We start from the raw sequence: 18,526 nt of genomic DNA on the forward strand, positions 1-18,526 counted from the left end.
CGATTCATCTTTATCACATTTCAATCTGCACTCATGAAGACACTCTAGTTACATGACACTGTGATCAGATACAGAGAATTAACCGCCAGATGTGCTACTTTTGTCTTACAGACACACATAAATGAACACACACACATACACACAAACATTAACATTCATGAGTTCTTATCTTACGCACACGCTCATGCACTCACACACACACCCGTCATAGTGGCACATATTAGATGAGCTGCTAGATGCTGTAACACAGTGTTGTACTCTTCGATATTTAAAAGAAATAAAAGTTTGCTTACCACAGTCATTTGAAAAATAAGATACCGTACATATGATATCAGTGCCTTGGTATTAAATATGCAGACTACTTGGGCACAACACTCAAACTCTTTGTATGTTTCAGGGGCAGTGGAGAAGAGCTCCAAGCACGGGGCAGAGGACAAAACCCAGAATATTATCATGGCTATGAAGGAGCGTATGAAGATAAGGGAGAAGAACCGTCCTGAAGTGTTTGAGGTGATTCAGGAGATGTTCCACGTCACTAAAGAAGAATTCAACAGCCATCTGAAGACAGCCAAGCAGGCTGTGCTGGATGGGACCTCCAAGTGGTCTGCCAAAATCAACATCACAGGTCAGCTTGTGATTATATCTGTGATTATGTCAGAAAGGACATTGTTCAAAGCATCCATTGAAATATGAATTATTCATAAGACAGTCTGTCACTTATGATTTGGAGTTTTCATTAGCCCTCATTTTGAATCATCAATCAGCTAAATAGCGTTAAATGCTTTGCAAGTAGCGATGTATTGATACTGCTGCAGGCGACCCTTCACCTTTGGACCATGACTTATAACCCTTTGTTCAGGCCTCCAGTGCCAAATCCACAAAACTGCCATTACGAGTCAGGCTTATCTCAAATGACAAACACTATTATTCTAATTAGTATTTACTTATTATTAACCTCACAATCCTGGTCATTAACCTCTGACACTGAATCACAAGCAGCAGTGCACATGTGATTAGATGAATTGGATGAATCTTACAGAGATTTTGAATTTTTTGACTCGTGTGATATCTATCTACTATATCTACTCTACTCGACTCATATACCTAGATAACGACTGACATAATTTTAATATCACATTGAGTAGTTTTCATTAGCGCTCCGTGACATGTGTCCTTAATGAAAACAATATACAAGTTAAACAGTGGGAGAGCTTATCAGCTTGCAGCAATGCTTTCCAAATGTTAAACTGTGACACAGTAAATACAAAGCAACAGAGAAGCAGTAATGAAGAGGCAATAGTAACTATTAAAGTGGAAGAGTAGTTGCTGCAACTGCCAGAGATCTTTGTGTTTTTTCTATTTTTTTTTTGTGTGTGAAATGAACTCCCCTGTAGCTGCACATCAAGCTCTCTCAGAGCTGCCAATCATATTCCTGTGCCCGAGTGCAGTTTGACAGTACAGCATTTCACAGCACGTTCTGAAGGATTTTTTTTCTTTGATTAGGTGCATTTAACACCTCAGATTAAAAGGTTTCTCTTTTCAGAGTCTTAAAGGGAAAATGAATAGGAAGCAGTTCTTCCTTATCAAACATCTGTTGTCTCTGGTTACCATATTTTAGTTACAATAGAACTGAACCCCATATGTGCATCTCTAATATAATGTTATATATTTTGTTATATTTCACACAGTTATGTTTTATCACAAAACTTTACTTTATCCTACTTTTGAAAACCATAAACCTAAAAATAAGTCATCATCCTTGGGGATTGCAAGGCTTTATTTTCACATGGTACATGCTATCACTTATTTGCTGTGTCTCATTTTATTTCTAGTTAACTGGCAAAACGAAGGTCAGGAAGTTATCTTTGTAACCTCAACCTCAGACTTCAATCCATCTCTGTGGTAACTGTGCCAGGTCCAGCTCATTTATTGCTCACCTTGCGTTTCTCACAGTGTCAATACACCAGAGAGAAATAGAAACAGAGACGGAGGGAGACAAATAGAGAGAGAGATGGAACGGATGGGGAGGAAGAAGACTGTAAGAGAGGAAAAGGTGGAGAAAAGAGAGAGAGAGGAAAGAAGGGAGTGAGAACGACATTGGAAAGAGTCAGGGTTGCCTCGATCAATTTTCCAGGAGCTTATTGAACGTCCCATTTTAAAATGTAGTTATTGAGTTGTTATTTATTCACCATTTATTAGATGGACACCGACTGGCATTCACTCTGCAGCACTGACAGCGACCATGAGATATTCTGTGTTTGGTTAATGTGCTCACTACAAGGTCCGGCAGTGAATATGAAACTTGATCTGACATACAGTAGCTACTATAATAAGCTATTCAAAAATTTCAAAATATTATCACACAAACATGAAAGGTATATAAGTATATTACATTATTGTATGTATTATATACTATTTGTCTTCTTTTTCTTTTCTTTTTTAATTATATTATTTTCTTATAAAGCCTTGTGCAAACTCATCCTAATAGAGGTCAATGCATTAAATGGTAAAACAGTGTATACTTCACAAGTGTACTTCATCTGGTTATGCTTCTGGGTATGCTGGCTGATCTTATGTAATCAATATAAATCTTAAATTTTTCTTACTTTTTGTAATTCTTCTGTTATAGTGTATTTGCTGCTCCAGATGGGAGAGAAAACAAAGTGTCAAGTTTCTCTCTCTCTTTTTTTTTTTGTTGCTAGAAAAAGACAAAGTATACCAGGCAGTCATGTTGGTTATTTCCAACTTTTGTTACTTAAGAATTGCGAGAACATGAACCAAAATAGACTCAATAAAAGATTTAGGGATATAACTCAATAAAGGATTTGATAAGCAAAGCACTCAGAGCAGGGGGAATGCTCAAAACTCTGGAAGTCCGGGCAAAAAGCTGCCCTTAAAGAGGGGTGAGAACCGATAATTGTGCGCATTTTGACACATGTCGTTGCACTTGTTTGTACATACTGTAGGAAATGTGACAGAAATAGTTGTTTGCATACTTTTTCACCTCTGTACGTCAGACCGTCTTGAAAAGTTATAAAAATATTGGATGCAACATCCAATTCCAATATAGAAAGGTGTGTGGGTGGGGGTTTTAGATGCAGTTGGATACTTTGAGCACGATTTCAAGCATAATGACTCCTCTATATATATATTGCTGCCTCCTTTACTACAGAAGGCATTTGATCTTGATTACTACTGGAGCAACCAGGCCATGGCTCCTCAAACCTCTATATCCTGCCCACCAACTCCTATCAGCATTGAGCTGGGGGATATATATGTACCCTGAATTATTTAGACTGTCACTTATGCATATTTAATGCACCAGTGTCCTTTTTCCCTTTTATGGCGCTGTGAAATACTACTGTCTCTCCTTTTCTGCACCTTCCCTTTTGTGAGTAAGATTCTCAATCATGGATATTTATTTGAAACTTTAGAGGCTTAGCTCAGCATAGACATGTTGTAACAGTGGGCAGATACACAAGGGTGGGAACCTCATATAGACTGGATAGACAAACCATAGATATACTCAACCCTTCACATTCAGGCAAGAAATAAATCATGGGTGCTGTCAATGAACTGAGCTGTTTTTTGTTTTTTTTGCCTCAGCTTTTGGCAGGTGAAAGTTGTTGTAGGCAGTGATGAGGTCTTGATTCTTCTCAGCCAACTAGGTAGTAAGCAGTGAAATGAAACATAGAAATAGGTAAACCTCATCTAGCAATACTCTTTGATTATATTCTTGACTTAAAAAATAATGTAATATTATAATAAGTTCAGGACAAGGGACCTTCCATCTATGACATCACGTTTTCAAAAACCTCAGATGGTCAAATAAGTTGCTTGTGGTACATATGTGACTATTCACTTTTCTCCAACCCTGTCTTGTCTCCAGTCATGAGTGCACAGGGCCTACAGGCCAAGGACAAAACTGGCTCCAGTGACCCTTACGTCACCGTCCAGGTGGGCAAGACCAAACGCAGGACAAAGACCATCTTCGGCAACCTTAATCCAGTCTGGGATGAGAAGTTCAACTTGTGAGTGCTGTCTATTAATCTGACCTCTATCCAACCAGATAATCTCCGCTAAGATTAAAAAAATCATCTGTTCATCAAAGAAACTGGTGCTTACCTAATTGCTCAGGAAATTGCTATCAGTTATGACATGATAAACACCAGCTGCACTGCAGAGATTTTAGAGATGCATACTCGGCTAAAAAGAGCGATGGCATCTATCAGTATAGACAACACAGGTCTTTGCTCTTTAAATCCTTTAGCGCTTTACTGCTTTAGCAGAACGTGGATTCGCATTCTGAATGACCTCTCCATTGTGCTGACCAGGCTTCTGTCTGTCTGTTTTTAGCCAAGCTATTCTCCTTGCTCAGTACAGGTATGCAACAGCAACAGGAATATCACCACTCAATCTACCAGTTACTTATCAGCCCTGACCTTTTGTTATGCTCTTATTTTTTTCCCCACACAGCTGTAAATAATCTGTGTGTTTTCAGTCAGTTGGTAGGTTTTAAATATGACAAAAGGCATATTGTCAGTGTAATAAATGACTGTGAGTTTCCAGAAGAATAATTTAAACATTCAATTTAGAAAATGTCTAAAGTTGAAACATTTATGAATCCTGTGCGAGCCTAGCTATGCTTACCCCAACAAATCCTATTATTATATTATAAATCCTATTGTCTTTGTTTAGCAGAGTATCAGAACTCTGAAACTTAGAACCAGGTTGAAGAGGAAAAGGTAATTTTCTGTGCTGTAGAGCTCAACCTCGGTGCAAAATAGTATTTGCTGGCAGCAGTTGTTCTAGTTGAGGCACCTGGTTTCTGCATCAGGACAGTCCAAGTAGTAACACTGAGCAAAGATATACGAAACTTCTACAGTCATTTGTTAGATCTTTAGCTCTTCTGGACCTGCCTGCTTTAACAGTTATTAGTAATACTTTACTTTATAATAACTATTTATTAAGTAATAAAACTATTTAGGAACTAAATTGGAACGTGTGTAATACTAAGATTTTCTGTATGTGTGTGTCTGTGCATGCCAGGCTCCACACCTGTAATGAGACTCCAGTGGTGACTGTAATAAAACTCTTTCCCCTTACTACAGGGATGTAGATTAATAGAGCGATACATTACTGTGTGCTTGGCAGAGAGCAAAGTCCTGGACTAGTGCAGCAGCATCTGCAGCCAGTGCTTCACCCGGAAAAGGATTAGTTAAAAAATACTGCAGATACTGTTTTTCTGGCTGTCGCACCCAAGATGTCATTAGAACAAAATGTAATCTGTCGGTTTTAATTCCAGAGCCGAACAGTCTGACCCCCATCTGAAGCTAAGTGATTTGGCCACCTCTTTCTATTTAGCAGAGTCATTATTGCTAAGCGTCTGTCAGCTGCACTAATGCAAGGAGGACCAAAGAGATGGACATAAAGCTTTCACAAATAAATAATCCTTGCTATGAATGCAACAGTCATTGTCGAGAAACACTCTGCTCTTCTCTGACGATTTCAGCATGAATTGGGAGTGAGAGAAATGCAGAGTAAAGGTCATGCAGTATCTTGGTATAATTCTGCCTTTCAGGCAGAGACCCTTCTCGCACACTCACACATACACACCAATGTGCACAAATAAACACATTCTCTTAGAAGTATATTTACAGTACATTGCGCTCCGCTGAATACCCCAACCTGATGAGCTGTCCTTGAATATGTTGCTGCTGTTGATGTTGTTGTTGTCATTGTTCTGACTTGGCATAATCATCTTCCACGTTGCAGTGAATGTCACAATGCCACTGACCGCATCAAGGTACGTGTGTGGGACGAGGACGATGACATCAAATCACGGGTGAAGCAGCATTTCAAACGTGAGTCAGACGATTTCCTGGGCCAGACCATCATCGAGGTTCGCACTCTCAGTGGAGAGATGGACGTTTGGTACAATCTAGGTATGTTACCCATTGATTATGAGAGTCTTCTTACAAGAGATATTGATTAATTGAGGAACTATAATTGAAATCAGTCATTTAAAAAACAAACAAACAAGTAAACAGGACTAGGAATCTGACTACACTTTTGGTGCTGTAGTGCTGCAACCAATGATTTCTTTCATTATTGATTTTCTGTGTGTTATTGAAAAGATGGCATTCTCATATTTTTCTGAGGCATTGGCAATGGCCTAAATTAGCTCGGTTTGTCTTACAAAACAAAGAATCACAAGCTGGAGCCAGGGGATATTTTGCATTTTTGCTTGAAATATGACTGAAATAATGAAATGATCAAATTTGCTGATGCAAAATGTTATAGACACATATTTGTTGGTACCAAAAAAGAACAAATCTCTCTTAATATCTTTGTGTACACACTTTTGTACACATTCCCATTACAGTGTTTAACAGGATATGAGGATAAATGTATGCTCAGGTTGATACTGAGGCTGTTTATGCAGGGTCTTTCACTGTTTCCACTCTCATACACCACTGGTTTCTCCATACTGTATGAGGCTGAATGGCAGCATAATGGGAGCTCCCACTTCTGTTGAAGTATTATGACGGGTGGGTGCTGTCTTTGTTTGCCTCTCCAGCTAAAAGGAAGCAATTTGTGGTAATAGTGACCCTGTGCACTGTTGCTACTCGGTGCTTTTTAAATGTCCACAATGAATGTTTAAACAGGCCTTTGCTGGTGTGGGTGTCCACCCCTACAGCTGCTCTCCTCTCTAAGCCTCTTCAGTTCCTCTTCAGTCTGGGCTTTTGTGTTTACACCTCTCTGTTGCTTTGTCATGTTATTATTTTTCACTTGTCTCTTGACCAACTGAATGTAGAGGTGAATATCACCCATTTGACACATCAGAGATGAACCGTTTATGAGAGTGCAGAGGGGGATCATTTAAAATCGGTAACGAACCCCAGCAGCTGCGGAGTCATTAACTCTCAAACCTGTCAGGAATGTGCATGTGTGTGTGAGCATGTACACATACAGTATATGTGCATAATATTCATATTATGTTATTTATAATATTTGCATGCACAGAATAAACTTAATTACTCCAAACATACAGCCCATCATAACCAGTGATATTGATAGAGCATTTTCTATTATATTAAAAAGCTGTGAGTGTAGATATGATGTCATTTGACAGGGCATGATGTCATGTCGTTAATGTTACCTGTCATTAATGTTTTGTGGTTTATATGGTGTCATTAATGTCTTGTGTTTTTTTAGTGTTTTATGTGTCATTCTGTTATGGGCTGGTCAAGGACAGATTTCTACCACAGGGGACAATGTTGTTGTTCATTGAATTGTACATTCTTTCACTGAATGGTATAAGAATTATAGGAAACCTTTAATCAGTTAGTGTTCATCCACGATAAAGAGAACAGAGATGTTATTGTGTGTTTTTGGACCAGAGACTGTGTTGGAAAAGTTGAAGAATCAGTAAATACAGTATGTTAATTTAATTATAGTGTGTGTAAAATGTATAAAGTTAGCCGATATACTTAATACATGACTTGCAATTAGTAGTTACTTTTCTGTTAATTTCCTCTTGACTAATCAAGCATCGTTCTGTGTTACAGACAAAAGGACAGACAAGTCTGCGGTATCTGGTGCCATCAGACTCAAGATCAGTGTGGAGATGAAAGGGGAAGAGAATGTGGTTCCTCCTCACGGCCAATACACCTGTTTACATGAGGTGACCATCATATTGTGATTCAGCATTAGGAAAAACTTGTTCCCATTCAACTCCAATTGTCTTTGGGGAGCTAACCATTAAGTCGGCAAAGACAGTTATTAAAGAAGACATGATTTGTTGTGATTGCATTGGACAGCAGTCAATATTTATAGCATTGGAGAAAAAAGATGTTGGAGATTTCTCCAGCTGTGATAACAACTTCATTTGCTGGCGTACAGTGCATCACACAAGAAACGTCAGTTTTATTACTTGTTGTGACACTGTGCTTCATCATCGTAACCTGTTCTGTCTTATCTTTCAACCACTCAGAACCTGTTCCACTACTTGACCGAGGTGAAGAGCAACGGGGTAGTGAAGATCCCGCAGGTGAAAGGGGACGAGGCGTGGAAGGTCTACTTTGACGACGTGTCTCAGGAGATAGTGGATGAGTTTGCCATGAGATACGGAGTGGAGTCCATCTATCAGGCTATGACGTTAGTACCACCCTGATCTAAGGCCTTTTACCTAACCAATCTGTCATTGTCTCATTCGGCAGAGTGGAGGAGAGAAGGAGATGAGAGAAGGAGAGTAGAAGGAGAAGAGGAGTAGTAAAGATGTCTCCTCAGCAGAATCAGAGCTTGAAGGACTATCGAGCTCCTAAGTTTGATTGATTAATTGCTGGTCTCCTGGAAAAACTCAAAACCTGCCTTGGTGACATTGATCATGGACACACATAAAAAGTCTAATTTCCCTCTCTCTCTCTCTGTCTCTCTGATCTCCTGTGACCCAGTCCATCCATAAATGTCTCTATCTTTGTCTCCTTCACACGTGCGTCTTTGCATGTCATGCAAAGACGCACTAAAACATTAAAATCATTGAATATTGATCAAGGTCATGCAATGCCATGTTACACTGTGCAGTGTTGAGGCTACCCCTGCAGAAGTCTGCATCATGCATCTAACCTTACATGTATTGATCCACGACTCAAGCCTCTTTTTTTTGTCTTTATACTAAGTCCTGTGTACTTTACTCCAGGTGCAGGTGTTTCTCATATATAATCTTTATAGTGTCCCCTGCTGCTACCCCCTCAAGAAAATCATGAATTTAAAGTGGATGCAAAATGGGAGAGAACTTTGAGAACTTTTAAGATTTTTAGCTTTTACACTTTTTTCATAGACACTTCAGGCAATTCACTATATTCATCAGGACCTCTCTCCATTGTATATACAGCCTCGAGTTTGCTTTTTAAATCATGCAATATGCACTGATGAAATACTGACGTATGAGAATTTTCTACCTTTAAAACAATTTTTAAACCAAATTTAGACAGCGTTTTTTGTGTGCAAGTTATGCTTTATAACCCGCTGCACATCTGGGTCAAATACATATATTTTGAAATGAAAATAGTATTAGTTTTGCATTACACCCCTTATATCTGAAAGCATATGGCTTTTTATTGCATTTAATTCACTGACTAGTAATGAGTTAATCAGTATCTGTGGCATCACCACATTGTGATTGCAGCCTGAAATCACATCTTCAAACTGCACATTTTAAGCTCCTTCCCTTGTAGAATACGCTTGCTGGGCAGTCCCAGTAGCTGACTATGTAATTAGCTGCTGCTGTCGTAAATCAGATGCTAATTACACACAGATTGTGTTGGCAAATTGAATGAAAGGCACAGCTCACATTTGTGCTTTCATGTCCATAAATCTGACCACACGTGTCCCTGAGATGAATCTGTGCCGGGGAATTAAGTTTCTTATGGTCTTGATATAATTTGCTGGAGAAATGTTAAAACTTTAACCACATAAAATGTTCATACTGCTGGGTGCTTTGATGACCTGCAGAAAAATGAGACCACTGATTCTGTCAGTAGGTCTTAAGTTAGTATACCTTACCCTGTTTCTGATTTTTAGATTATTCCCGTTAGGCCCTGTAAACTCCCACTGTTCTGATCCCAGTGATCACACTTTGACCTCATATATTCCACAGCAACCTTTTTATGTATCCTCCCACTGGCTAACATGTTATTGGGTTTCTGCTGAGCTCTGAAAAGTTTAATTCAGCACATGAGTAAAGAGTGAATCTTACTATAACAGTGTGTATATAGCATAAGTGTTGTTGGCGCATTTGATTGTTTTAATGCTGCAAACTAGCGCAGAGTTGCTAGGTGACAGAGTGATGTCAGTGTGACACAGCATTGCAACATATAATGGACTATTGGGTTATTTTATCTACAGATAACTGAAGCACTAAGTAGTTATTTCCAGCTATCTCAGGTAGAGTTAATGCTTCAGGCTTGAACCTAATTTAAACTCAGTGTTTCTCATATCAGCGCTTATTATGCTTCATCAGGAATTTATGAAAGGCACATCCCTTCAGGTTTCTCCATCATAGAACCTTGACTCCCAGTCACTCCTGACGTGATGGCTGCATAAATCACAGAAGCTGGGAAGACACAGTCCCTCCTGTGCCCCCCAACAACAACCCCCAACATACCCCTCCCTCGTGTTCGTTTTTCTTCATCTCACTCTATCACTGCTCCCTACCTCCCATCCTCCCATCCTCCCATCCTTTCACTATTTCTCATCATCTTTTTCTCATTTCTCCAAGCTCCATACAGCCATAAGATATGTGTGCATAGTGCGTCTCATCCACTGGTAAAAAACAAGGCAGGGTAACACTGGGACATACAACATCTTCCTCTTGAAAACTGGCTCAGGAGATCTAGCTCAAAAAGCACCATGGGAATATAACGGATGCCATCATCACTCTCTTTGCTTGCCTAACCCCAAGTGCTCCTGGGTAATTTGGAGGCTGAAAGCAGAGTAATTAAATTGGCCTCCCGATGAGAACATATTTGTGTTTCTATTTGTGAATAGGTGTGTGTGTGTGTGTGTGTTTGTGTGTGTGTGTGCGCATGGGCTGCATTCAGGAGGGGGAGTAAATCTGTAATCATTACTGCACATAACTTTTCTAACACTTGGGCTTTATGAAGCAATGACTCACTGTGCAAGATGTTCTAGTTTCAAAATCTATACACTTCAAACTCAACATCCAGCTTCAAATATTTATTGAAAAAATATCATTATTTTCTCTAATATTATATCATGTCAAAATACCAAAAGCATATTTATATTATCCAACTGACAGTATCTTAAAGTTTTTTTTTTTTTTTTTATCTTTATAGCTCTGTTGATACAAAGCTCAGAAGATTATAGTGAAACTTTTTTTGTAGATTTCAGAATGAGCATTAAAAAACTGCACAGCCTTCATTTTCTGGCTTTAAGCTCTAAGGCATCTTTACTGTAAAAAACAATGCACCCAATCCATTCAGATGTTTGTTGCAATGAGTCATGTTGGAAGCTGAAAAGAAGCCCTTGCGTACATTATTGTCTGCTGCAAATACAGTATACTCTCTAGAAAAAACGTGAATTTTTATGTTCTGTATAAACGAGTATGGAGATGGCAGCCTCATCTCGATGTTCATTGTAAGTACCAGTGAATTATAATATAGGAGGCATTCCACACAGCTTGTGAAGCAGGAGCATGAAGTGTTAAAAGGAGCATATGCTCTTCAGTGAAGCAGAGATCCCTGCTCAAACCAGGTCTCTCAGGCTCTAGCACTTAATTACTGCTGGGTAGCGCTGTTGGAGATGTGTGTCTGTGTGTGCAGGTAAAGAGCGAAAGAGAGATCATTGCAAATATGTAGTGGAAATGGATGTGCCTCTCGCTGTCTGTAGTTTAAGGTTCAGTGAGTTAAAACACTTTCTGGAGACAGGAGAAAAGGAAACCAGATTTATTTAAACAGAAGATATCAAGTTTGAAACAGTAAAAGAGCCCCGCTTCAGTCCCTCTCCTGGGAATGATGACTTGTGTGATTTTAGCGCACTTCATAGTATTGAGATCTCGTTTGTGCTGCGTTGACATATGTGGATTCACCTCAGTGGAGAAGTGAAAGTAAGCATCCTGTGCTTGAGTTGGTCTCAGAGGTATTTGTTACAGAATGAAACAAACAAGCAAGTTTAATGGTACACAGTCAAATTTACATTTCTCACATCTTTTCCTCTGGATATGATTATATCTCAGCCTCTACACATAATCCCTCGGTTGACTTTCTCCATCCATTACTTTGCAGCCCTTGTCCTTAATTGTATGTGTGATACGGCTGTGATTTATGACATTGTTTGTTAGTCACTGAAGACATGCTTTTATTGCATGAACAGGACAGTGAAGTACTTATATACCAGCTTGGCCACCAGAAATAATTGTCCAGAACATTAAAAATATGTTCTCTGTTGAGCAGACAGAAGCTCAAAATAATAAAGAAATACTATACTGCAGGGTATCTGCTCACTTTAGATTTTTTACTGTAGTTGCAGTGCAAAGCAATAGATGAAGTTTGGGCTATTTCTTCAGCTATGTATTTCAAGGAAACGTGTTCTTTTTCATCTCTGTATAATTGTGGATTTTGAGGATTAGTGAAGAGCATGCCAATTACCTGATACGTTTTTCTGTCTGGAATTGCCTAGTTAATATGTATGCTATGTTTCTTCACCCCTGCAGGCATTTCTCCTGCCTGTCCGCTAAATACATGTGCCCCGGCGTGCCAGCAGTGATGAGCAACCTGCTTGCTAATATCAATGCCTACTTCGCCCACACCACCACCACCACCACAACCACTGCCTCCGCTTCTGACCGATTTGCTGCATCTAACTTTGGGGTAAGTGCACCTTTTATTGTCTTGTAGTCTGACATCCGCAGACATTACAGCAGTGATATAGAGCAATATAGTGCTAAATGAAAATGTGGGTTATCAGTGGTTTCCAGTTAGACTTAATTAACGTCTATTGCTGTCGTATAGTCTGCTACTGAACCCCTGACACTGCTACTTTTTGTCATCATACTCATTTAGAGTTATTTGTCTAAAGCGAGTTGCACACTTGAAATCAACAAAATCTCAAAGGTTGCCAGTGCTTTCTGATTGAACTTTTAATAAGCTAATGTTGTAGGGCATCAAATAATATTTTCAGGCAGGAAGCCGAGTCTGGCAATAGAGCTAAACCATTAAATTTTGTTCCAGGAAGTAAAAATGAGTCACTGCCGGCATAGCAATGCTACCAACCACGCAGTGTTGTAAATTTCTAGACACAATGCTTTGGGTGTGGTGACACTTTGGATTGAATTATGAAATTCTCATCCTGACAGAGGGAGAAATTTGTCAAATTACTGGACCAGCTGCATAACTCACTGAGGATCGACCTCTCGAAATATCGGGTATGTATGAACTTTTTGCAAGTGGTGTGTTGTTAAAACCACTTAAAAAGAAAGATCATTCCACATTAACATCATATAGATGGACTACATTTCCACTGGACATTGTTGCTCTGTTTTATACAGTGCAGGGGCAGTTTCCCTCTCTTTGACAGTGCAGTTTGCCATTTAATATGCTCTGTTTGGTATTTACATCATTTAAAACTGACTGCAAGCTTGACAGGACTGTTGCCACCTGGTTGATTTGAAATAGATTTCAAGGTTGATTCAACTCTGTTTACAGTACACTGTGTGCTTACTATATCTGGCTCAGAGCAGCGATCCATTTGCATTTCGATGTTAATGCCAAATGCGTGTCTGTTGCCCTCCAAATGTGGTTATTGACTGATCCTCTTCTTTCTTGGAGACAGTTCAGTTTTTTAGGCCTGATCGCCCCTTTTGAACCAGACTGTAATCACACAGGATTCACACTAATGAAACGGGATTAAGATAAGGTAAATGTCATTCTGAATGTGATGGTGTCATAGCAAGAATGACATTTGATAATGTCACATGAGCCACATTCATGTTCCCATAGTATTAACATAAACATATAGTTTATATATTTATGGTTTTCAGCTGTGATAACTTTGTGTAAAGTGTGATTTGGAAAATCAGATTATAGATCAATCCATATAAACAAAGAGTGATCTCATATCATGCATTGTTGTTCCAACAAAAACAAAAATGACTGACGCATTTCATTTCTAATTAAATGAATGAGGATGAAAAAGGATGAATATGAAATGCTTTTGCCGTTTTGCCAGTGGGGTAGCCAGGCACACAAATATCGATAATCAGCCTAAGGTGTCAAGGGGTCCATCAGCATCTCAAGAAATAGTGCTCCTCATAGTCTAATAAATAGACCATGTCATGATTGTCCAGCACTTTGTTTACCATGATGGTTTATGGATTTAGTACATTGGACGCCTTGTAAACATCTGTAAACTTGACCATGTACTCCCATGTTTCTATCTGTGGTTCATAACATCTATGGATTGATTTAATGTTTTATTTAATATAAAAACTAAGAACATATTGTTTCAAAAGAATTTCTAACAGCTACAGCCCAGAGAGTGCACTACATTATAAACACAATCATGTTTTTGTGACTAAGCTGTAGCATTCGGTGTCAGAACCGTCGTCATTAACTGCGAGCTACCTAACTGAATATACTGCAGCAAAAACCAAGGTGGTGCACTAAGGGCAGTGGAGAGAGGGAGCAACAGTTATAGGCCCCTGCTGCAATGAGGCAAGAGCCCTGTAGCTGATAAATATATATAATCATTGGGGTTGACCTTTTCTTTTTTCACTGTATGGCAAACTTGTTGATACTATGTTAGACAAGAGTTGTCAAATCTGAGGTCATTTTTGAGGTCTTAGTATTAAATTGGACATCATGTGTTTGTAACATTCTGTCTACCCCCACATGCTGCGGAAATATATTTTATATGTAAAACCAGTGAAATGACTTATTCTCCCACTGAGGCAATCACACAAGGTCTATTTGTTGTATGATGTAACTTCATTCTTCATATCTTCTGTGATTGTAACTGAAAAATGAGCAGCTGATGACATGGGTTAGCGGGCTTCACTGCACTGTTGTATATAGAGAATTTTCTGGTTGAGTTGTTACATCTATACCGGGTCTGTCAGTCATTTGATGCCTCAGTAGGCTACATGCTGTCTGTGTATGCAAAGCTCTGCCATTTAGCATGTCTTTCATGACAGGTTGTTTTGAACTTTTTCTTGTTGTTCATTTGATAGATATACTGTTCCTGCTCATTTGTGTACACATTTGAAACTAGAAGAGAAAAGGAGAGTGCGGTCCTCCAAGGGCAAGGCTAATAGTGCAGTTTTCTATGATATCCTAATCTGTAAGAGCAAGCACTATATATGTCTGTATTACAATTAACCTGTGCAAAGTTAACAAAAATGAAAAATTATTTGTGTATCTGCTCCAAATATTTAATGGACTCTGAAAAGACCTGTAGGTTTTCCTTAATCCTGCTGACAGACAGTATGTTTACTAGGACTAGATGTTACGATCCCTTGATAAATCAGCACAACTCTATTGATGGAGATGTCCTCTTGGGTTGGGGTCTGGTTTGGTGGGAAGACCGCCTGGTGCCTCCAGTATGACACATCATCAGTTGTGCACCCTGGCCTAATTAGGTGTTTCGGCCTTTTATCACAATACACCCTCACCCAAGGTTGGCCCACCACAGGCTGATCAGACCTGGGTGTGTGTTGCGCTGGAGGCTCCATGAGGTCACTTGGCAGTCCATATTGTCTCCTTCTGCTTCAACCACAGCCAGTGGCTGCTTCTTTCCACAGCAGTTGCGAGCTCCGTGCTGGTCTTCCAACCTCTTTTAGTAGCCTGAAGGTTGAACTGGCTACAAAGCCCCTGCAGCCCACTTCCACCGAACGCACGAATACATTCCACCGACAAATAAATAAATGGCATCAAAAACATAAATTCCTTGGTGAAAATAATATACTAACTACTACTATGTTAAATTAAAATAAATCTACAATTAAAATGAACAAAAATATAAATGTTTGTTTTTTGCATACTGTATTGTTACTTCTAATGAATAATGACTTAATTTAAAAGAACAATCAAAAACTTTGTTATCCTACACCAAAAGATATGATGAGGTGCAAATTATATCATATTGAACAGCCCAAAAAAAGATGAAATGAAGAAACTGGACTCAGGAATTCATCTCTAATTGCCAAAGATCTTCTACTCACAGGCCACTAAAGGTGCTGCTCTGTTCAGCTCAGGCAGATTGAAATCCTGACACACAGTACGCAATCTTCCAGAACAATCCCAGGAGAGCAAGTCCTGTTAGACACCACACACCACAGCCACACACTCATTTTCCTGATCGTGTACACACACATGTGCTCACATCCAGGTGCACCTGAGAAGCCACACACACACACACACACACACACACACACACACACACACACTTCTCCCCCAGATGGTGGCAGGACACAGTGAACTGTAACTGAAAGATGACCCTCTCACCTTTAATGCGACACAAAAGGCAATGTGTCGTTGAGTGGGTGATTGCTTTAGTTCCCCTGTTCTTTGCCACGGTTCGCTGTGTGAAGCCTCATGTGATTACAAAGACACACCTTGATAGCAGTAGACCCTGCTGTCTGCCTACAAAGAGAGAAAAAAAAGAAGATGAGAGAAGGACAGCAAGTAGATAGCAAGCCAGAGAGAGGAAGAGAGAGGACTTGAGGGAGACAGAGAATGAAGTTTCAAATAGTGAGGGAGCGATAAAGAGGATTTGGAAAAAAGTGATGTGGGTAAAACAAGCAGAGAGAGAGAGAGAGAGTGAGTTGGAGGAGATGGGAATTGGCCAAAGAGGAAGAGGGGTGGAGGGATAGAGAAGTGGGGTTGGAAAGAGAGGAGAAACAGATGAAAGATAAAAGGAGGCATGGTGGGTGTGTGATAGAGAAAAGGGGAGAGTGGTGTAGAGTAACGGAGAGATGGCCTCTTTTATTTTCAGATGGCCTGGCTGTCTGATGATGACACGTTCACAGAGAGCAGTCACAGAATATCACATTGGCTTCACCTGCCAGCATTGCCCTGCTGCTCTCTTGTCAAGCCTGCCACAGACCAGTGGTTCACGCACTCACACTCACACACACACACACACACACGCACACACACACACACACACACACACGGGCAGCTCATACTCCTTCTTTCATTCTCTCACTTTCTCAGTCGGTCCCACAGAGCCAGCCTGCCACTGTTGGACAGTAATAAGATTCAGTTCTAGCTACTCTACCCGTTCACCGTATGGATTTCCCTATAATGATATTCTGAGATAGATTGAATTTGCTTTTGTAAAACGGAGGGCTTGAATCAGCAGAGAGGTACCCGAGGTGCAGCTGCCACTCTGCATTTTGCTACATATGCGTTTCTTCTCTTTAAACTTTATTCTAACAGGCCTGATAAGCGTTGGCACCTTGTATAGCTAGTCTGTCCCAGCTGGGATTTACAGGTTTCTCTGGGTCAGACATAAAATCTCAGTGTTCGGAGCATGTTGCAAGGGATTTGGGCTGTTGGTATAGTTTGGACAGTTTGATATAAAGTGCTGTTTGTTCAGTAAGCACCCCTGGGAGTTGTGTGTTATTCTCCTAAAATAGAACTATGTGCAGTGGACCTTTAGAGAAAAGGTTACTTACTGTAATTTAAATAGCTGTTTGTTGCTTTATACCGTGCAGTAGTTCCTGTTACCTTCTGCAGTAAAAAACAACAATGACCATCGAAAAGTTGTTCCATACTGTACTTGTAGCTCTCCACAGCACGAGTGTGTCATTTTCAGTAACATTGAGCTGTTGGATGAAGCTGATGAAGCATCACATTTACAAAACATTACACTTTTAAGATACAGTAATAACCACAACGCTGCTATAGGATCAGAGAGATATACATGTCACGCTCACACACTATGGCACTACTAAGCACACACCCGGCCTCTATCATCCTCACATGGTAGGAAAGTGACATTTTCTAGTTTCTGGAGCAAGAGGATGTTTACAGGATAAAGCTGTATTTGCATCGTTGCAAATAATTTGGGTAATCTTGTTTTTTTGCAAAGCAAAAACTTTATAATCCAGTGCTAGCTGTTTTAATCTATGACAGTGTAAAAAGCCAAGCACAAGAGACAAACTATTATCACCTTTCAGAGTGCAAAAGATAAGAAACCCCTGTGTCAACTCTGATAGAGAAAAAATGTATTCAAAGGACACAAAACTCAAGTCAAAAATATGTAAAATTTTCTGTTACATGACGTTGCATTAAATCTAGAACGGTGGAACAGCAGAGATAGTTAAACAGCTTTGAACGGACTTTAAGAGAACCCCCTTTTTTTAACACAACATATACCCATTAACTGTCATTTATACCATAAAACTTCAATAGACACACAATCCTGCACACACAGACACAGCCTGTGCCATATGCCTTCACTCAGGATGGCCAGAGTTCAGGGTGACAAGTGCAGTGTTCCTGTGGCAGTTTGAGGTCCGGTGCCTGTCAGTGCATGACTGTTTTTCATCTCTTTTTCCACATCATTACTTGCACTCGCTCCACTTGTTGCCCCAGTATTTGACCAGCAACTTGTTTTTGCCATTAGGCTGCCTCTGTCATCTGCAAAGGAAATAAAAACATCATCTATTCAGATTTTAACCATCAACCCATTGTATATTGGGTATATACTGTACTTTATCCAGCATATACTGTGTAGAGGAATGCGCTGACCTTGTTTGATAATAAGTAGTCACTGCTTTGGCGTTGTGCACTCAGTGTAGGCACTGGCCCAACATAATATTCAATGTAGACTAGAACAAAGACAAAGAACTAAAAGCTCATCAGCATCACTCTCTTCGTCCCATCTCATAATGGACTTTCTGTCATCTTTGGAAGGCGGTGCTGATGTTGTCTCTACTTTTGGCTCAGAGATGGATGCTTTGCTTTTTTAGTATGCATGCCTGCTTCTGGGCAATAAATCT

At 39.7% G+C, this 18,526-nt stretch overlaps 1 protein-coding gene across 2 annotated transcripts in view; it reads left to right on the forward strand.

Moving 5' to 3' along the window:
* The window catches only part of unc13c (unc-13 homolog C (C. elegans)), a 95,581-nt gene that overhangs the window by 28,864 nt on the left and 48,191 nt on the right, over positions 1-18,526 (forward strand). For both annotated transcript variants that reach the window (XM_019278897.2, XM_010731848.3), the window contains exons 9-15: positions 398-625; positions 3,890-4,031; positions 5,776-5,945; positions 7,572-7,687; positions 7,997-8,160; positions 12,236-12,392; positions 12,878-12,946. In XM_019278897.2, coding sequence (XP_019134442.2) covers positions 398-625; positions 3,890-4,031; positions 5,776-5,945; positions 7,572-7,687; positions 7,997-8,160; positions 12,236-12,392; positions 12,878-12,946 — 1,046 coding nt within the window. The remainder of the gene's footprint in view (positions 1-397; positions 626-3,889; positions 4,032-5,775; positions 5,946-7,571; positions 7,688-7,996; positions 8,161-12,235; positions 12,393-12,877; positions 12,947-18,526) is intronic.

This window comes from Larimichthys crocea, chromosome VIII (genome assembly GCF_000972845.2).
Source record: "Larimichthys crocea isolate SSNF chromosome VIII, L_crocea_2.0, whole genome shotgun sequence".
Taxonomy (NCBI): Eukaryota; Metazoa; Chordata; class Actinopteri; family Sciaenidae; genus Larimichthys; species Larimichthys crocea.